At 41.7% G+C, this 22,136-nt stretch overlaps 1 protein-coding gene across 1 annotated transcript in view; it reads right to left on the reverse strand.

Annotated features, from left to right (window-relative positions):
• Positions 1-2,467: 2,467 nt before the first annotated feature.
• Positions 2,468-22,136, reverse strand: part of SLC38A1 (solute carrier family 38 member 1) — a 437,324-nt gene continuing 417,655 nt past the window's right edge. The window contains exons 12-17 of the mRNA XM_078675755.1: positions 18,996-19,096; positions 10,972-11,090; positions 7,119-7,260; positions 6,914-7,011; positions 4,795-5,303; positions 2,468-4,600 (exon numbers count right to left, since the gene is read on the reverse strand). Coding sequence (XP_078531881.1) covers positions 5,205-5,303; positions 6,914-7,011; positions 7,119-7,260; positions 10,972-11,090; positions 18,996-19,096 — 559 coding nt within the window. The 3' untranslated portion in view covers positions 2,468-4,600; positions 4,795-5,204. The remainder of the gene's footprint in view (positions 4,601-4,794; positions 5,304-6,913; positions 7,012-7,118; positions 7,261-10,971; positions 11,091-18,995; positions 19,097-22,136) is intronic.

The raw sequence follows: 22,136 nt of genomic DNA on the forward strand, positions 1-22,136 counted from the left end.
ATTGACAGCTCGAAGTTTGGGTGTTGGATTAAATCGTAGCAAGTAAGAACAGTTTTAGTTGTGGAAAACCATACACAGGACAGAAATCAATAAGGAATATTTAAATGCTACAAAGTGCATTTTTCTAGGGATTCGCAAATTACTACCAACTTGAAGTTGGTGGTAATTTGCAATTCCTTAAAGCCAGGTCGCAATATTTTTTTGCTTCCAGCATTGCAGTTAAGGAATCGCATATAGCGATTCCCTAAATGCATTTGCAAAATAGGTAATCCCAAAAATTGTGATTCCCTATTTTGAAAATGCCTTTTAAGATGATGCATCTCAAAAGGCTTTTTACCGTTCGCGAATGGGTCAATTCTGCAAATTGGCCCGTTTGCTAACGGTAAAACGCTTGATACATGTGGCCGTATGTTGTGAAACCAGGGAGTATTAAGTTCTTTCTGTCAAATAATATGTGAGTTATTTGAAGGATATTGATGGTGAGAGGGCAGATATCTAAAACAGAGTTGACAAGTACAGAGGGGTGTTAGGGGTGGCCTAGTATCCCAGGCGTGTGCTGCTGCAAGCACGAGTCCTGCTATGGTACGAATACAAGTCTGCAGCTTTTGTGCATGGCGAAGAGTAACAATACTGCACCAAGAAAAGTAAAGCTTTCCATATAAACAATACAAAATAGCAACAGATACTGTGCACTTTGATCTTTCTGTTCACAATTCGAAACAATCAAAACATTAAAAGTACAACTGTCACACGTGGGCCAGTGGAAACGGCACCAGCCTTGATTATTCCCACCTACCGCAAAACACATTGAGAATGAACTATAAATAGATTTTCTTTAACGTTCAATGATACAAACAGAAAATATGTGCTTCGTTGGTTTCAAATAAATACATTTGAATAAATTAAAATGCATTGATATATACCATCTACACAAGTCACAGCATATTCAACGATTTTCATACACCATTAATCTTTGATCAACTATTTGAAATCACTGGGTTTTCTGGTAAGCAATCACAAACAGGCACAGCATACTAACAGAGTTTGCCCCAAACTCCTCCTTTCCTTACTTTGGACAGTCCTGGACATTGCACACTTGTAATAATATGGTACAAGTGGGTCTCTAATCAGTCACAGTTAGCAAGATGCTTTTGAAATAGTACCACCTGGTTTTACATAAAAGAACACATTCAGTAGATTGTGGCCATTAGACTGATGGCACAGAGTGTTGCCTTTCCTTGTCTACTTTCAATATGTGTACATTAAGTGCCAGTAATATTTGGAATCTTGGGCGTCCTGTGCTGTATCTGCTGAGATGAGCATCACTCTATGTCCGCCTCTGTTACCTCACTCTCTGCTTGTCTTACTAAGTTATGCATCAGACTATCTGTTTGATGACCAGCCAGGAACAAGATGGCTGCATTCCTTCATTTAAACATGAGGTCTATTGTACCTTTTGATTTTGGCTGTTTTTGCTATTGCTCTAGGCGATGTTATGGTCGCTAACATTAATAAATTACTTTGACAGTACAGTATTTCCAACTTTTGAACCATTTACTGATATTCCTTTCTCCCCCTGCTACATAGTTCCTAAAACACTAATAACTCTGTGACATTTTTAAGCTGTGCCTAAATTAGCAATGTAATTGAATTTTCTCTTGTTATATAAATTCTTAAGAACATGACTGTGTGTATTCGACTTTTTAAAACCAGGCACCCATTCATCCCCAGGTGAATATTTCAGTCTCATAATGTGACAGAACAATCATGCTTTTGAGAGGAGTGAGCAATAGCAGAGTCTAGGTAAAGACGAGGAGGAGCGTTTTGGCTTTTTTGAATTTTGTACCAGAGGGCTTTGTTCAATGGGTTGCCTACAGAGTACTGAATTCTCTTCCTTGTGTTGATATATTCCTTCTTTCTAGCAACTAGTTTATTTACCAGACCAAACTCGAGTCTGATCTGAGCCGGAGAGGTGTCAGGAGGAAGACCAAAGAGGATAAGCCTTTGTGATGGTTGAATTCAGGGCCATTGCGCCTCTGCCTCTTGGAGCTTTACTTCCATTAGACAGGCTTGGGGTTAGTTTTACTGCTACTACCTTTAAAAGAGGTGTAAAGCTTGGGCCATCCAATAATCTGTTAGGTTCGATATGACAGGGTTAGATCACTACCCTTCCGTTGCAGCCCCTGTCTACGTTGATGAAAGTATTCTTTGTCATGGAATAAGAATCAAAGTATCTGTAGGTTTCCACCAATTCCAGCTGATGGCCTGGTAAATACCGTTGGTACTTTTTCTGTATTCTGCTACTCACAACCATGCTCTTAGTATTCTTTTGGTTTATTGTCTGCGGTTACTTACTGAGTTTTTAGATAATTTGTTAATGAGGCATTGTTGGTCAACTTTCATTTCACTGAGTAGAATCACATCATCCGCATACTGAAGATTAGAATTATGAAGTCCCTTAGCCTTGGGGCGTGGACATTTACCTCATTATGGGTATGGGATAGGTCTGGCAGAAATAGATTGAATAAGTATGGTACCAACACGCAACCTGCATTTAGACCCTAAGTGGTAAATATTTTCCTAGCTGAAAAAAGCCGCCCCCAATTCTTACTCTTGTCCAGGTGCTTTTGTGAAGCATCTGTATTGCTTCTAAAAGACCTAAGGGTATGCCCCAAATTGACAATTTCTGCCAAAGGAGGTTATGTTGCACACAGTCCAATGCAGCCTTGAAGTCCACAAAACAGAGATAACTCTCTTGTTTGATTAATTTGCCTATTATTATAGAACCTGACAGAATATTAGTTGTCGTTCCTCCTCCTTGTGTGAAGCCGGTTTAGTTTGGTGGGATGATGTTTTTTCTTTCTGAGCAAAGAGTTAGCTCTGCTACTAGAAGGCCTGCTAAGTGCTTTGCGTCAGTATCTAGGAGGGTAATGAGGCAATCCTTTTCAGGTTGTTGACGGCCCCCCACTCTGAAGATTGGGTTGATAATTAAGCCCCTCCATGAATCGTGGATAGTTTCTAGCTGCACAACGCAGTTAAAGTCCGCAGTCAGTCTATTTGTACAGAAAGTGGGGTTGGTTTCATGCAATGCCTGCGGCATACCGTTTGGTCCAGGGGCTCCACAGCGCCTGCACTTCTGGATGGATTTGCGTATTTGATCGTCTCAGAAACTGACCGCATGCTCATCTAGAAGTGAATTCATTATTGGAATCATTCTAACTGGCATATTCTTAATGGCTGTTTGAAGATTGATCAAAATACTTGAATAAAAACTGGGCCCATCTGGTTTCAGTGAGGCTTGAATTATTTATGGGGTGGGAGGAGTCAGCAGTCTACTATTCTATGCCTGGCCTGGGAGCTCTCTTTATGAGGGGTTACAATCTATCAGCTTAGTCACCTGATGTGCTAAGGTTTGTGATGTAAGAAACACATTGTGCTCCCTGTGGCACCACTAAATGTTTCATAGGGATTTAAAGAATACATCTCTGAAGAAACATACAATAGTTGCACTACTCTAACACCATATGAAATGGTGTTCCTAGGATGCGATTTTAAGGTAAAATATTTGCACTGTTAGTATTTTTTAATTAAATCAGAAAAATAAATGCAATCAGAAGAAATTACAATATGTGTTTGTTTAAAAAAATAATGTTTTTGTAGTCTCAAAGTAATCCTTCTTTATAGCTGCCAAATGGACTAAAACTTCAGTCAGCCCCTGACCTACAGTAAAATAACTTTGTATTCTGAGACTTTTGTGTTTTCTATTATTTAAGTATGGGCCTAAAAATTCCAGGACACAATGGCCTCCTGTTTGAAAAGCAAGATTGGATAAAAGTTTCAGAAGTGGCATGGCGTAATTTGACAGCTAAGCTTCCCTTTCGGCCATATCTCATATTAAACATGTTTAAAGTATCATGAACCAAGACCAAGTAGTCTAGTGGGTAGTTCGTTGACTGTGGATCATGTGGATCCTATTCTGGTTTCCCACTTGACCACACTCCCCACCGCATCCCTTGTGCCTCAGTTTCCTTCACTGTCTTAATTGGGAACATTTAGAAGCAACCTGACTCCAAGAGCTAGTTAAGATACTGATATGTTACCATGGAAGACACATATGGCTGTAGGGTATGTCCGGAAAAGGGTGCTCTGTCCTGTAACAAGCGGCGTGCATGGCTCTGCAGTACTTTGCAACCTTTCCTACACAAATTAACTCGTTCATTGGGTTCGTGTATCCTAATTCTAAGGTTTTTGCCTGGTAGTATGTATATTAATAATTAAAAGATGTTTGGGTACTATTTCTTGAAATAGTGAGTTCTGGCAATGCAGGTCCTGGTGTGGTACCATGCGGACACAATTTTCTCTTAGGCTTCACTGGCTGCCTTGGGAGATCATTCGGAATATGTGAATGAAAATTATAAATATCTCCCTCTTGACAGAGAATGAGCATCAAATATAGTTATTTACTATGGAGTCACACTTGTTACGGCCATTGGACATTGGCTTATGGAGAATTTCCATGTTAGACTAGAGCACAATAATCTGCTCAAAATAAATAACAAATCTCCCCTCAGGCCATGCCATATGTGGTTTTAACTTTAACCTCCAAAAGACAAAAATAGCCAATGATTTATACCAGCACGAATGTCTGCACTCTGGTCAGTCCTATTCGGATCCCTCCTTGCCTATCAGCAGCTAGTGTGCAAGAATTCCTCACTTGTAGACAAACGGTGTTCTGGTAATGAAGTAACATTTCTTAACACTGAGAGGTCTACCTCCGCCATGATCTCCGATAACCTGGGTGTGAGCACACATGCAGCACCATCAGATCTTCGTCTGTGAGAATACCATGGGGCAGAGACTTTCTACAGAGCAGGTAAGGAAGTGTCTTACTGGCGGCATCACATATAATGCAACACCGCCATTTTGAAACATGAATCCTGAGACTCTGGGACAACACCGTTCTGGAAGATACCACAGATCCTTTGAGATACATTCTGTGGGGGCACTTCGCTGATTCATAAGCATTGAAACATCTGTTAGTAAACTGGGCCTGCTTTTTCCCTGAAGAGACAACAATATCTATTCAATTTATTTCATTCTTATTGCTGTAGACTTGTAGAGGGCAGGACGGATATTTGAAAAGGGTAATGGAGATTTTGGTGAGCAGCCAAAGGGAATGTGTTCTGTTCCGTATCCGGCGGACATCATTGGCCTTCTTTGTCCCCTGTGTTCACCCAATCATAGATGACGAGAGGAATGCTGACTAAGGAAAACAGCGCCCCCAACGCTAAGAAGGCGAACGCCTGCAACAAAACATAATGTATAGATTATTTGAAGTCTAGCTGTATGCAGCATATACAAGTTATAACAGTGTGAGGCTCTACTCTCATGCTCGAAAAACATAGGTCAAATAAAAATATAAAAAAGCTGAGAACAAATAGTTTTCGGCTTGAAATTAATTCGTAGATGTTTGCACAGGCAAGTTCTCTTCAGCTAGTTTGAGCATATATTCTATTGTAGGCCTTCAAACCCAAAATAAACATTATGGGTAATCAGCTGGAGAACGTAGTGTATTTATAATAAGGGAAAGTCTCCAGAATCAAAGTTTAGTGTAGGGGCACAGTAGGAGCCTAGAATATGTTGCATTCTGAAGAAAGGATTATACTACTGAGTCACTGATGCGATTCAAATTCAATCCAGAATTGAGCCCAGAGTCTAAGGTCAGGCTGGAGCCTAAACCTAATGAAAGTGGCTTACTTTCAGGTTAGAGATCATCCGTGACCCAAAACCGGAAGTACTTCTCTCGTTTCAGGTCAAAGGCAGGCCCAAAGCCTAGACCACATTTGCCTACTTATTATTCTGTCTTCAGTGCCAATGCAGTGGCTATGTCTTCAGTGGGTAATATCTTCGGAGACAAAGGGCCATATGTATCATTCAAAATTGCGATCGCAAATGCCAAAATTCTCAGAATTTCGGCAATTGCATTCACAATTTAGCTTAGTGCCTCGCAAAATAAGGAATCGCAAAATTTGCGATTCCTTATTTTGCGATTGCATTTAAGGAATCGCAAAGAGGCACAGAAAAAGTGCAATTTGGGCTTAAGGAATTGCAAATTACCACCAACTTCAAGTTGGTGGTAATTTGCGATTTCTCTGAAAAATGCACTTTTTTGCATTTTTCAAAGTGCCATGTGACGCACATACATGCCCTGAGGGCATGTATGTGTGCTACATGTGCACACATGCACATTTCAGGGATGCAACACGGTGTCCTTTTGACACCCTGGTACCCTTGAAATTGCATTCTTAATTTGCGATTCTCTAATTGAGAATCGCAAATCTAGGCCCATACGAATGAATGGGGAGGTATTCCTTAATTGTGAACCGCAATTCGCAATTCACAATTAAGGAATATGTAGAATTCGCAATATTATTTGCAAATCCTACATACATAGCGTTTTGCGATTCTTAAATAGCGATTCCCAAAATATCGCTATTTGAAAATCGCAAAACTAAACTTTCATACATATGGCCCTAAAACTCGGAGTCGCCAGAGATAGACTTACATTGATACTGAAAAATCGAATCAGCTGGCAGCCTGAAAAAGGCCACCCGTGGGTGGGTGGGTGGATGACCCTTTATACGGTGTTTAAGGCTCAATTGTGTAGTGGCACTTTCTCTCACTGCCCAGATTTAACCCGTTGAGCTCTGTGTCTGCAGGTTGATGTACATTTAGTAGTCTTGCCACCCTGCCATGGCGATAAACTATGTAGCTTGCAGGGACAAACTGCCAGCTAGACTTGCTCTTAAACTGGGTGTTGTAGCATGTGATATGATCATGCAACGAGAACGTTTTCCTAAATGTAGACTTCCTACCAAATAGGAATTGAAAAAGGTGTTCTGATGACACCTACCCACAGCCTCTGCTTGTACTCGTCCTCGTCCCCCCTCGTGATTTTTAAGTAAAGAGATGCTGGCAGGATAAATATCAGCATGTTTGCAGACGTCACACCTGGAAAACAGAGAGATAGAGAAGGTTTAGAAGCAAAGTATGCTCACTTCAGTAAATACATGCAGCTCTTCAGCTTCTCTTACTCACTCACATAGCACATTCCTTACCGATGACACCAAAGATGTCCTTCATGGAGGGGATAAAAATGACCAAGAGGTTTATAGCTGCTAAGAGGATTAATGTCACAGTGACATGTTGGCATATGTTTGGCTTTGCTTTCCTGGCCAGCTCGAACAATGAAGACCGCACCTGGAGGGTACAAAGAAACAAACGTTTCCCATCATTAAACATGTTCATGATGTCACTTCAGTCACAATAGCTAGAACCAAGCACATCCGCTGCAGACACGAACCCCTTGTGTCAGCTCCTAGTGTTTAGTGCACACCGTCCTTCTTCACGACATTGTGCATACAATTCCGAGTTCCTGTCTATGCCTGCCTAGAAAATGATTTTCTAGTTGTTGGTTAGAAGAAAGTACTTGGTAACTATTTTTTGGGGCTTTTAACGTAAATATAATTCAAGCACTTTATATAAAAGGAAATGCAAGTTAAACTAGAGAAGGGGAAATGTATTATTCTGGTAGGAAAATGTAGCTGCTTAATTAACTATATTTTGGGGCTTTTAACCTAAATATAATTCAAGCACTTTATATAAAAGGAAAGGCAAGTTAAACTAGAGAAGGGGAAATGTATTATTCTGGTAGGAAAATGTAGCTGCTTAATTAACTATATTTTGGGGCTTTTAACCTAAATATAATTCAAGCACTTTATATAAAAGGAAAGGCAAGTTAAACTAGAGAAGGGGAAATGTATTATTCTGGTAGGAAAATGTAGCTGCTTAATTAAACACACCTATGTATCCAAAAAGAAGCATATTATCCAAGGAATGAAGCAGTTGCACAGGATAGATTTTCACATTTTTATGAACTTACTGGAGCCTCTGCTGACACATTTATGGGCTAGAAAATGTAATTAAAAATTAAAAAAATGGACAAAAGTTCCCTCTTCTTTCGAATGGGAGTTGTCGATTAGTACAGAGGGAGGTAGAAGATAAGGCACACATGAATTTCCATTAACAAGGCACGATAAATTTTTTCCCTAAGGGTTTCATTGCTCTGCAAATGGTGTTTATTTAAATGTATTTAGGTTGGTATAGCTGGGCCGCAAATATTATTTACCGAACCTTTGCTTGTTTGCCTGACATCCATTTTAAAGTTGCTGAAGAAAATGTGGCTTTCAGAACTGCATGAATAAGTTTCCTACATGCATAGTTTTTCTTTTCAATGTTTTTGCTTTTCATAAAATAATTGAAATGGCATTATTTCATATTGTTATTTCTTATACTGTATGTATATGTTTGCCTGAGGAGTAATGGTGCACTATTCAAGGCTGTTGCTGTCTGAGCCGCAACTGTATTTTCATTTATGTTAAAATGGCTTTTTGTTTAGTTTGCATTAGTAGTGCAATGCAACTTCCCTTGTTTGTAAGATAAAGGGAATTAATTTGTATTCATGATTTAGGCATTTCATAAAGTAACTTATTTTATGTAGCACAATTTCTGCAGTGCTATGGTTGTTTATGTCATGTATCTTTGTTATTACCGCCCTATGATACTACTCACACCATGTCGAGTGTATTGTTTTTCACTTCCCTGATGTATGCAGACTTTTGCTCACCAAGACTCTTTGACAGTTTTCTTATTTGATTTTTCCTTAAAGACTTTCCTTTCCAACAGAGCAACCTCCATGTCAGACTATTATCTAACTTTATAAGTAGACTTTCCCTGCTTTTCTTACTGAGCAATCTTTACGTTGGACTGTTCTCTGATTTATATTAGACTCGCCCTTGACTTGCGAACTGAGTAGACATATGCTATTACATACCTTAACTATATTTGTTTGGCTAATTCCTTTAAGTTGTGACCTATCACAAAGGGCTTTATTTCTATGTATTATTGATGCTGCTTTGAATCTGACTAACTACTTTTTGCGTTCTTTAATGATTCTTAATTTCAAATAAACCTTTATGGGTTTGACTTTGAATATTGTCCTGAGAAGATTTTCTTTCTTTGTTCCAGGGCCCTGATCCCTTGTAACTCACAAGGCCCTGATCCTGCACATTCAATCTCTGTATTTATTAAAGCAAAGCGCCAACACTATCCTGGGCCCTTACAATGATGGGCTTTGCTGGCTGAGTGCAGAGTCAAGCACCTTTTTTATACTTCTGCAGTGTGTAAAGAGAATTCGTTTAACCCAATATTTGTCTGTTATTTTTGGCAGCAGAGCTCAGAAACAGAATAAAGGCTAGCCCTGCTCACTGTTTCTCAGTTGTACTGTCTGAAAATCAAGCCCTAATACAGAATTCAATTAATTTGCTTTGCTACTGCAGGCTCATAAAAACAGGCGCTCGCCTCTGCTCTGAGAGCAGAGCCAATCATGATACAGCCCCGGTTGGTTAACTCAGTACCCCTGGAATTTGCATACAGACTCGTGTGTGTAATACCTCTGCCACTGCAACAAGCACTGAAATAAGTGAAATGTTAATGTTGTACTTAGGCGGAAAGTGATGATTTCTGCTTCCTATGCTCACCACTCAGATGCCTGCTTATAACTTCCATTTGTCAGAGCATCGGCTTGCGCTAAGTCAGTGAACTGTTAAGTGCCACATGTCTCCCTTCCACATGTCTCCCTTCTTGGCGTCATAAAAAGCATAGCCCATGGGATGATCAATTGTGAAACAGTCTAGTAGTCGTCATACTCAGTTTCACACCTTCAGCCGGCCCTGGCGTCTAGCCACTGGCACTAGCACTTTGCATACTGTGACCTTTCAGGCACCTGCTCTTATAGAACAAGCAAATGTCCCAGCTTATTAGATTCTGTTGGTTAAAAAAATGTACCTGGATAAAACTCCACTTGATGGCATGGTGGGGGGAGTAACTGGTGTAGATGTTATTTTCTGATTAGTCGTATATGTGCTTATTAATATGAGTCATTTGCATTTGAGACAAATTAACTAGGCCTCAACTAGGCCTCAACATCCTTTTAAAATAACATGGCTTTTGTTTCATAATATTTTGTGTATCTTTATATTTTCTCATTGACACCGCATGCAGCAAAATGTGCACTGGATATTTTGTATGCTATGTTGTTCTCGAAGAACTCCAGAGGAAGCCTTTAGATGCTTTCACTCTTCCTGCCTGTACCCGATATTGAATTTATTTATGATTCTTGTCATTGTTCTTGTAACAAGTTTGTCCTGACACATCCAATGACTTCAGGTCAGAAGGGGCAAAATATTATTGATAGTGCTAGGATTATATGATGTTTTATAGTATTAAATGTTGATTTGTTGTAATATTGATATATTTGCTGACACCATTCTGACAGTGCATTTCCTATTACATTCCATGGTAAAATTTCGTACAAAAGCCCTTGAATGTGTGGTGAGCCTGTTTGTTTTGGGTCTCTCTATCAATTCACTGCACAATTTGGACTTAGTATATTTTTTTAGATTTTGCTTAATGTTGCATCTTTTTAAATTCTGTGAGCCTTCATGGAATTAATTTCTGACTTTTGACTGATTTATTAAGCCTGACAAATTTTACATTTCTGTATTGTACTTCAATATTTTGCGTCAATATTTTAATAAACGTTCATGGTTTTTCTAAATATCTGGTCTTGAACTCCCTTTTTGAGCCCACTCTTTATTATTGACTGCATTTTGAAATGCTGTTTGAATCTTATCACTAGGGAACGTATTGCCTTATCTATTTTTGAGGACAACACTGTGCTATCTGACCCCACCATGGGTGCTATGACAATCATACAGATGATGTGGAAGATAGCGCCCACACTGGTAACTCTTGAATCCATATTTTGGCAACATGCAACCCACACACTTTGAAGTACCACCGTTCTGCTACTGATATTCTATCACAAACCTTGATAAATCTTTTACTTACAGTAAAAAACAAGACTGGCACGGTGAGTATTACAGCCGTGATCACAGCCAATCGCACTGTCAAGAGGAGAATGTCCGTTTTACTCTGGTACGTGTGCAGCAGCTCGGAGTGTACATTGCCTACAAGACAGCATTCAGAGCAACTGGTCAACACCGAGGAAATGAATATAGCCATAAACAACACGTCAAGAAAGCATTTTTGTGCTAGAAACCAATGGGATGCAAGCAGTCAACATAAATACATAAACATTATTTACATAGAGTATCTTTCCCCAGGAACTGACGCCTAGTGACTTCGTAAGTAGGGGACCCAAAATCGGCCATGGAGACCTTTCTACTTGGTCATGATATTTGTGATGCTTGAAGTACTAGAAATGGAAAATAATTTGGTGCGATTCCATAAATTAGAGGGATCGAGGAGTGGCAGAAGAAATGGAGTGGAGTCATGTGGGGCAGAGTCATGAAAAGCAGGGTGCGACAGTCAACCTAGTTTTTTTTTAGCCCCTTCGCCGCTCGCGATATTTCCCCGCTGTGCTGGGGGGCCGGGGGCGCGTAGAGCGCCCCCATGCTCATGACGAGGTCAGCTCGTCATGAGCCACGGCGCTCCGGTGCTCATGACGAGCTGGGCTTGTCATGACCGCGCCCGTTCCAATGGAACGTTCAGCACAGCAGGGGAATCGGCCCAGCGTGCGAGCGTTCCACGGAACGGGCACGGTCATGATGAGCTCAGCTCGTCATGAGCACCGGAGCGCCGTCGCTCATGACGAGCTGAGCTCGTCATGAGCATCGAAGGAGTTAACTCTGCACAAAGAAACCAGTAACAGGGACACATGACAAACTCTGGTCTGGTTTACTTTATTGGTCACAGACAGGGTGCATTTAAAAATATTTTTTTATAGGTTTGGGTATTTATAACCCTGGGTGGTGAACTCCGCTCCGATCATGGAGTTTGCGGAGTTTCCCGCACTTCGCGTTACGCGGAGCTCACAGAGTTCTGAAAATCTCTGCTTCGCGCAGCGGAGTTTTTTCCTCGCTCGCGATCACCAAGGTCAAGTTGGCGAGGCAGAGAGAGGAAAATCCACCTCCCGGCGAGATTTTTCCTCATTCGCAATCGCCAACATCCAGTTGGCGAGAGCGAGCATGGAAAATAAACCTCCCGGTGAGGTATCTCAATGCGGGGGAGTCAGGTTTCTCATTGCGAGTGGTCGCGTGTGAAGGGTCGAAGGGTGTGAAGATGAATGCACCTGCTGCAGAGATATCTGTGTCCCCAGTAATTTTCAGGGTTTAATAATAACGGAAACATATCTCTGGTGGTTAATGCACTTGCTGGAGCAATCTGTGTTTTGTCTAGGCACGGTTTTTATGCATCATAACATAGAGTAAATGGGTAATGTGCGTGTTGCAAAACACAACTTAAAACATGAAGATCTCAGATTTGTATTTTATAGAGAAAGTTGAATCAGTTACTGCTCTAGTCACAGAGATCGTTTTGTTATTTGCAGATCATGAGGTTCCTGCAAATGCAAGTCATAGGTTTAGAACCTTACCGTTTTTTTCTCAATATTTTTACATGCATTTGATAAATAGGGTTCCTTTTGTTAGTAACGTATTTCTATTAGTACAAACAACCTCAACCACTGTTATATTATTAAATCCTGGCTTTGTGGTTATTCACACCAGGCACTCTTAATATTTTATGACTACCAATATGGATGATATGTAACCCACATTGTCTTATTTGAAGTTTCATTTACATTGACTTACACACGTGTAGGATTCTCTGTATAAATTGTGTGTTTAATGAAACATGCTCTGATACCCTACGTTGGAATGGGGAGAGCTAGAAAAGAAATAAAGTAAAGAAAATGATTACTAAGTGCTATTTACGTTAATATTGGTATAATTACTCAGAAAGACATCTGATGTTCTTACAGTGTATGCATAGCTTTGAAATACATAGGTTGAATAAAATCAAAAACCTCCATTGGATTTGCATCTCTGGGTGTTAGGCTCCAGAATGCTTCCAAGTAGATTGAAACTATAACAAAGGAAGGGCTGATGGCCCTTTAAGTAAAGCCTTTGTATTAGGCCCAGCTGAAAGTGAAAATAAAAAACTTCCCTTGCAAGTTGCTACTCCGAATGCAACCCTGAATGTGTCCCTACGTCAGAATTACATGGGGATAAATTCAGAATATTTCACTGGGGCTGTCCTCATCCAGCTCAGTAACAGCTGCCGGATTCCCCTCATTTTCTGCATTGGATACAAAGTAAATTGTTTTACGCCATAATGTCTTGATGTGCGAATGTTCAAAAAGCAGGCTTCTTTCAACAGGGCACGTGTAAAATGCTACAATTATGGAAAATGTGCTCCATTGGTGGTATAGCTGGAAGCAACACAGCTTACATTGCACTGATGTACATAACAGACACAATAGGAACCCGTGTGTATAGACGAATAAGGTAAGTAGGTTATGCAAGGTACCCCAATAAAGCAACAAGTAGTTGGTCTGGAGTTAGCTGGCAGCCTTTTGGCTTCGTCAATGCATGTTATTTCTTGTCATGGTTTTTGCAAAACTTCATTGTAGGGGAATCTGCCAAGCCTATGCAATGTAAAAACAAGTATCGGCAAAGACAAAACATCTGGCGATGGTCGCCAACCTTTTTACTTTGTCAGTGTTTGTTTTGTTATGGTTTTTGTAAAACCTTATTGCTGTAAAGCTGCAGGTCCCTAACCAATCTGAAAAAATTGGCTAAAAGCAAACATATTTTTCTGGCTTCAAAAAGTTCACATTGCCAAAGTAGTCCTTGGTACTTAAGGAAACTACTTTGTGTCTGGATGCGCTTGTTCTGAAAGTGCAGAATGCCATCGCTCACAGTAAAGTTAGCCAATGGCTGAAGTGGGTTAATGCATTACCCAATGCTATACTGTGTGGAAGATAAAATGAATGAAACAATAACAGATCAATGGAGAAAAAGCACTATCTGAAAGCCCCTACAAGTAGGTATATCATACATATACTTTTTGTAAAATCGAAAGGTCTTGGCTGGTGCCAGACTTTAAAAAAAATATTGGCTAAAACCACAAACACTTTTCTGAAGGGAACTAATGTTTTGTGTTGATGTGCTCCTTTTTTCTTTTTGCAGTTTTATATAGCGTGAACTCAACCAGAAGGTATCAGCGTGCTTTACATGAGCACCAGTTGCGTTACAGACAAACCCATTCATTTTTTTAGGCACGCGGAGATTACGTGATTTGTCCAGAACCACAGGATGTTTGATCCTCCCGCCACACTCCTTGTGGATAGGGTGACCAGATGTCCCGGTATTCCCCGGATGGTCCTGGTTTTTGGAGCAGTGTCCCAGTGTCCCGACACTTTGCTGCAAATTAAAGAAATGTCCCGTTTTTTGCGTAGTGTCCGGGATAAACAGATAAATGTCCCGGTTTTTAAAGAGTGTCTCTCTCGGTACGCCTGCTTTACTTCTCACAGGTGCTGAGACGGGTCTCTATTGGGGTCTCCATTTTTGCCCTCACTGAGGAAAAAAAAGCTTACTTCTGCAGCAGTACCACCCTTCACTGCTTTTAAAGAGACCTGATATAGGGCTAGATGTAGGTAATTTAAATTTACCGATTAAAAAAGACTGAATTTTACCGATTCGGTATTTTCGAACCGGTAAATGCTATGTAGATAAAAAATCGGTAAAAATTACCGAATCGTTAAGATTCGTAATTACCGATTCGGTAATTGCCATTCATTCCTATGGGCCTCCAGGCAATGAATGTCAATTACCGAATCGGTAATTATCGATTTGGTAAAATAGGGAAAGAGTCAAGGGTGGCAGGGTGGCACCCTGCTGCACCCCTGAATAGTGCTTGCGTGCACATATGGCACACATACATGCCCTAAGGGCATGTATGTCTGCCACATGGCACAGGTGGAAATGCACAGATTTGCATTTACAGAGGTATTCGTTATTTACCACCAACTAATAGTTGGTGGTAAATAACGAATCCTGTAAGCACAGAAGCACTCTTCAAAGTGCTTCCTACATTTCATTTACCGATTTGGTAAATACCGAATCGGTAAATGATGATTCGGTAAATACCAAAACGGTAAATACCGATTAATCTGTAAATTTGCCACCTACATAGGAAAAGTACCGGTCGGTAACCGCCGATTTCGGCCGTTACCGACTGGTAATGGCCTTCCTACATCTGGACCATAGTTCTTTCACAGTCTGTCTCTTCATTCCATAACTGAGGCATTTTCAATGTTATGTACAGCGAAGCCAAAGTTGTTGCTTATTAATCTCATGCAGCTAACAACTGTTGATAAAGCAAATAGTCCAGGCTTGTTCTAGGTAAGATGTTACTCATTATATGATTGAAAAAGCCAATAGTCCAGGCTTGTTCCAGGCATTATGTCACTCGTTATATTATTTATCTGGATACAAGGACAGAAGCAGCACAGTTTTCGGGTGGGACGGTATGCTAAGATCTGTTTTTTTTAGCTTATGTGTTTTTCATAGACATCCCGCCCATGTTTTTTCATCCCACTTAAAGCCGTGGGTACACCTGTCCCGATTTTTTGTTTTGAGAATCTGGTCACTCTACTTGTGGAAGGACCGAAATCTCTCACTCACAGTAAAGTTGGCCAGTTGACTGTGGTGGGCTGATCCATTCCCCATACAGTAAGCAGAAGAGAAATGTGAAATACACAATAACAGACCAATGGATTAAGAAGTCTATTTGAAAGCCCCTATAAGTAAGATTGTTATACATATAATTTTAGTAAAGTGAAAATGTCTTGGCTAACGCCAGACCTAAAGAGGTCACACTAATATTTATTCATGTTGTGTAATAGCATGAAAATTTAAATCTGTTATCCTCAAAGCAAAATCACCAGTTGAAAATCCCCAGTTGGAGGAGGAGCCAAGCTCGCGACCGCAATGGCCGCTCTGTAGCTCGGCTCCATCAGCCTTCCTGCCCAACACGCAAATCCTGTCAAATATCCTGCTCCGAGACGACACACTAGGGAAGAAACGGAAACGTAAAGCGTTGCTTTTACTCACCGTCTGATCTGGGGGCTCCTGCGTGCTGTGGTTCCGAGGCTGTGCTCTTGCTCGGCCCGGCCTTCGAGGTGTGGAGACCGGAACCTCGCCTGCTTGGATCGGCCGGGGTGGCGGCCCCTGACGGGAGAGAGAGCCGATGGTGAGAAGCCGTTGTGCGATTGTCCCGGTGGATACTGACCGGGCCTGTTCTGGTGGCCGGGAGGCCCGTGTGGAGTGCGGTGCGCCGCGGACGGGGATCGACTGTGCAAGGGGTGTCCCCCCCGTTGCTGCCTCGTCTGGTCATCCTGAAGCCCTGCGCCCGGAATCGGCTTGTGATGCCCGCGAGTGGTGGTGCAGGCGGACCCCCCGATTTGGTGGCACATCTTTCTGCACCAAGATTGCCATTAGTGGGACCTGTGTGAACTCCAGGGGGGTCCTCGCTTGGGGGCCCGCTCCGGGAGTTGTGGAGGGTGGTGACGCAGCTGAACCCTCAAGATGGCGGCCGACGACTTGGGATACGGCTTTCCTCAAGACGGCGGACTTGTGTGGCCGGATTGCGTGGGGGCCTGGTCGCATAAGCATGAGCCCACGATTGGTGATGTTCTTGATGCCCTGCAGTCCCTGCATGCGGCCTTGGCCCCCAATGCCCCAGTGAAAGGTATGCGGTCCGCCGCCATCTTTGATGGACCGTTCTTCATGGCCGTGGATCGGCTTCGTGGTGACGCTGCTTCGTCCCCCTCGCTTGCTGCGAGGAGTGCTGCCGCTGTCCATCAACCAGTCTGCAAGTCTGCGGCCCGACTCGTCTGACAGATTTGAGTGTGGAGTGTGGGGACGTGGCTTCCAAGTTGGGGCCTGTCCTGCCCGAACGTCCGAGGAGCGTTGTGGACCGCTGTTCCGATCTACTTTGGTGAGGTCGTCCTGTTATTCTGCGGGGGAACCTCTGCTTTCCTATTCGGCTAGACTGAACTCCTGGTTTTTGTTGCTCTTGTTGTCATTGTTGAGCGACCCGGACTGCAGAGAACGATTCTTGTTTTGTTGCTGGTTACCGGGGCCCCCTGGTCTGTATCCTTGCTTTGTTTTGTTCCGATTGGATGACCTCTCCATCTTGCGGTGTTTGCTACCCACTGCTACCCCATATGTGATAATGATGTCTAAGAAGGGCCAGGGGTGAGCCAAACATAACCCTGAGACCTACTGGTGACCGGATTGTGCTGTGGTTGACCCCCACTCATGATAATATGGCCGATCCCCTTGTGAGTTTATGATACCTGAGATTGTGTTGATCTCGTTTAGACGCTGTGTAATTCCGTGGTTAGGCGGGGGGCTGGGGCCAAATGTTTCGTTTTATGGTCCCCTCCCTCTCCCTCTTGATTTCTTTTCCCCCTCCCCTTTTTTGCCTCTTTAATCTTTTCTTCTTCCTGACTTCTCTTTATTTCGGGTTCTGATTTAGGGCGACAGGCACGCTGCTAGGGGGGGTAGGCCGTAGCCTTCTGCAGGGGTGCAGGGTGGGTTGGGTGGGTTGGGGCTTCTTTCTTTTTCTTTTCCTTAGTCCTATGGCCCTTTTGTATCCCTTTATCGGAGCGCCGCGTCTGTTCCTGTCTCCCTTGGTATGCTTCAGGGTGGGTACTGGAGGCGCGTTGTTCTCTTTCTTGCGCTTCGCGCGTTTCTTTTACGATTCGCATGCCCACCTTGCTGGTGATATCCTTACTTCTTTGCGTGCTTATTACTGTGGGGTGCTTGCTCCAGCGCGGCGTTCTCTCTTTCTTGTTTACATTATTTCTTCCCTTTCTCCTTCCTCTTTTCCCCTCTTTTTCTTTTAGGTAGTATGGCGGGTGATTATACTCATTGTTGCTATTCCGGTTCCTCTGTTCTGTTTAAAAGTGTAACTGGGTGATAAGTGGACACGCGATGAGCCACGGTGGGCGCTGCTTTGCTATGTGGCATCTATTTCTTGTATGGTGTACATTGTTGCTGCTAATTATCCGCATTGATGCCCTTATGTTTTGCTGTTGCTTCGTGGCCCACTCTGGGAACTCGGATATTCATACACTGCAATTGATCCTGCGATACTCCTTATTTAAAAAATTAACCTTCTTTGCTCCTGCTCGATGGCCGTACTTATCCTTTCTAGTCTGACTCAGTTGCTTTTGTATTGTTGGCTGATTCCGGTGACCATCCTTCCGGAGTCATCGGCTGCTCATATTGTATTGTGGTCGGCCTGAATGGTTGTAGGCCCGTATTTGTATATTTCTTACTGCACAATAAAGGTTTTAAAAAAAAAAAAAGAAAATCCCCACTTATCTGTAAACGGGATGAGGCTTTCTGTTTAAACCCATCATTTGTGGAATTAACGGTAGAGATTAAGCGTTTGCATTGGAATGTGCATGTGTTACCTGTGCTTCTCTGTATTTACCCGGATAACCCAAATTAAATTATATTGATTGCTTCTTGTCTTCAACATCACAGAAACACCCCTTTTAAAGCCACCCTTCTTACCAGCCCTCACCAGATTGAAAGTGCATATTTTACATTTCGTATTTATGTTTAAAATACTCTGTATTATTGACAAACAAGAGTGGGGAAGTGCAAGGATTTTATCATTGTCACTGTTCTGCAATATATTCGAACCGTAATTTGAATAGTTTTATTTTAAAAGAACAGATCTTTGAGGTGTCAGAGGATTAGAATATAAGGACCACAGTAGTCAGCAAGGCATTGAGGAAGAAAGAGACAGGGAGAGACAAGGCAGATATTTAATATTAGCAGAGAGTGAGACAAGGTAAGTGAGGCTAACAGGACTGGGATTTTTAACACATTATATCACATAGTATCCTCGACATATAAATAACATGGTACAACAAGTCAACTTGCGACTGCATTATCTTTGACGATCTCCGAAATCTTTGAATCCCTTAATGACTTCCCATTGGTTTGTTTGGAAGAGTTTAGGATACAGCTAATATACACTGATCTTACCATAGAAGGTTAAGTAGCCAAAAATTGCAGTCAATAGATACATGGAGAACATGGCAAAAAAGGAAATGTTGGACACCATTTGCATTCTTTTCTGGGTACGACTGTGAAGAAAAGCAATACAAGACAAGTCAGTGTGCTAGTGGAAGGCACGGCACTGCAATAAAAGTATGAATGACTTAGGGAGACTCCACACATACGCCCAAAAGTCGAGTCAGAAGATGTTCCCTCTACAATATATCACACTCTTGCAGCCATCTTTCCATCATATAATCTCATATCTGTCCAATTTCACAAACTAGAGGTCGAACATAGTAATGTGCTACACACATGTGACGTGTATTGTGTACTGCTTTGTAAGGATAGCATCTCTAATGTTTTCAGATAGAAATGTGTATGTGCCATAAGAGGGCGTAAATTGACACACTGTAAATTAACACAATTTATACATCAGATGTTCCAAAAACAATTAACTGCTTCGTATTCTCTGACTTACACAGCCAGACTAAACCTGGACATTTTTTAATTCTGTGTCTAATAGACATTTTGGGGATCTATCAGAGAAATCTCAAGCTCTCCAATATTAAATATCAGCAGCCAGTGGTCCTTGAACAATTTTCAGAGTGGGGGTGCTGCCATCAATGTTACATCACTGAAATCATACGGATTGTGACAAAGCCAAGCCTCACACTAACAAAAAGCGTAGCAAATGAGCCACGTTCATTCGGCATGAGAGTGATGATTTCGCATTTTGGAGCATCCTGTCGCAAATATATTACTAAAATACGGTGTGGCAGCACACTGTCATTTACAGACAGCACATTTTCCATTTAATTGGCCACTGATTTTGAATAGTTTTACTGATAAAACTATATAGTGCACAAACGATAATGTGTGTAAATCGTGTTTCATACAATATTTGTCATTTGCACATCACAAAATAAATTGTCTTGATTTGAATCTATTAAAATCTTTGTTTCACTTCAGAATTAAGAAAAAGTGCTTCATTTGTGCTTGCCTGACTGGTATCCATTTTGAAATAATTGTACAGTCATTTATAGATATTTAAATGTTGTTGTGAGTTTTAAAAAAATGACATCCTACAGCCTTTCCTTTCACACAAGCGAGATTATCACATAGTGCACGTTATAAAATGCTCTCACTTTGCAGTTTGGAGAAACAGAAGTAAACACAATCTCCATATTAAAAGAATAAGCAACTCCTACATAGCTCTGGAGAATGATTCCATGGATTTCATTGTGAAGTTATCACCTTTTATAAGGCTATTGGAACACTTAATTTTTGTAGACTATTTTACAAAGAAATTTCCAAGAGCTGTAGACGTAGCAGGAATGTTTCTGATGGATATCTTTCGAATAAATGGTGCTACTGTTGTTATTGGAGACAGGCAAACTTAGTACACAGCACTCTTCTTGAAAGAACGTATTAAAGCTCTAAGCATTTCAAATACAACAGCTACCACCACAAACAGATGGACATATAGAATGCCTGCTATTGCATAATATCTTTTAAGTTGCATAATGATCCAACAGAATGCTCGGTGAAGATGGATTGTACTAGCAGACTTCGCTTGCAATAACGTATTACACACATCTTGGGAAGCTCACATTTCTATTGCTCATATGAGTTCCACCTACAAACGTGGCCTGCTAAGATCACAGCTTCTTTTATTCCTTTCATCCTTTCAGTCACAGATTTCCTATCATGTATCTGGACCTTTCTTTAAGCATTTTACCATCACCTCAGGCAGGCTAAGGAACAATATAAATGTTTTGTGGATCACTGTGAGAGCCAAACACCTTCATTCTAGAAGGTGGAAAGGGTTTGGGTGTCAACTATACATCTTACTATTCCAGGTTTGCATTCCAGGTTCATACTGCATGTGTAGATAGATTCCTTGGTTGTACGATGGAACAACAAGTTCCTCAACAACAACTCCCTAAACAACGTGGTCTCTAGTACAACCGCGTCTCAACCACAATTTGTTTTACCACGCATTCCTTTACCACAGATTTTTGTTGTAAAGGAATGCATGGTAAATCCACCTCCTAAAAACTAAACTGAACCCTGAACCCTTCCCACTCCCTAAAAACTACCCCATACCCCCTCCACATCCCACCCCCTAAAAACGTACACAAACCCCCCAACCTCCTAGAAACTACCCCGTATCCCTCCCTCCCCCTAATAACTAACATGAACCCATCCCACCCCCTAAAAATTAACATGAACCCCTTCCACCACCTAAAAACTAACCTGAACCCCTCCCACCTCCTAAAAACTAACACAAACCCCTCCCACCCCCTAAAAGCTATAATGAACCCCCTACTCCCTAAAAGCTAACCTGAACTCCTCCCACTCCCTTAAAAACTAACCCGAACCCCTCCCATCCCCTAAAAACTAACACAAACCCCACCCCTAAAAACTAACACGCACCCCGACCCCTTAAAAACGACCCCAAACCCCTCCCACCCACCTAAAAACTAACACAAACCCCCCAACTCCTCTTACCTGTCCTGTTCCTGTCCGACGCTCCTCTCAACTCCGCCCATCCCGAACACTAGACCGACGTAGACTTAACCATGCACATGCGCGGGTAAGGCTAAGTCGTTGTTCGGGCAAGTCATTGTTTGGTTGTGTGACTCCGGAACTCGTTGTTCCGTAGTCGTTGTTCATGATCTTTCCCAGATTCCTTTAATGTCTTAGGTAAAGGCGGGCACATTGGCTGTTTGTCTTGCTCTTCCTCGAAATGCCACATCCACCAAATCTTTAATATTAACACGATGAACCTCAGCCAGTAATAATGGTTTGCTCTATTGACTATGAAGTATAATCAAATCATAAGGCCCAAGTGCAGTATCTGGTGGCCTGGAAAGGGTATGATATCTCGGGAAGATTCTGTGAACCAGATGGCTCTGTCCATGCTGCTCATTTAGTCAAGAAATGTCACAAATGCTTCCCTATAATGCCAGGTTCTGCATCTTGTTGCCTGGGGTGTTTTTGGGGGTAAACAGGGGCTCTATCAGGGAACTGTGACAGAGACCATATCTTAAACTAATTTTAAATCTTCCAGTGTTCACTTTGTGTAATGAGACATAAAATGATGAATGTGATTCAGGTCATAGA

Source organism: Lissotriton helveticus, chromosome 1_1 (genome assembly GCF_964261635.1).
Source record: "Lissotriton helveticus chromosome 1_1, aLisHel1.1, whole genome shotgun sequence".
NCBI lineage: Eukaryota > Metazoa > Chordata > Amphibia > Caudata > Salamandridae > Lissotriton > Lissotriton helveticus.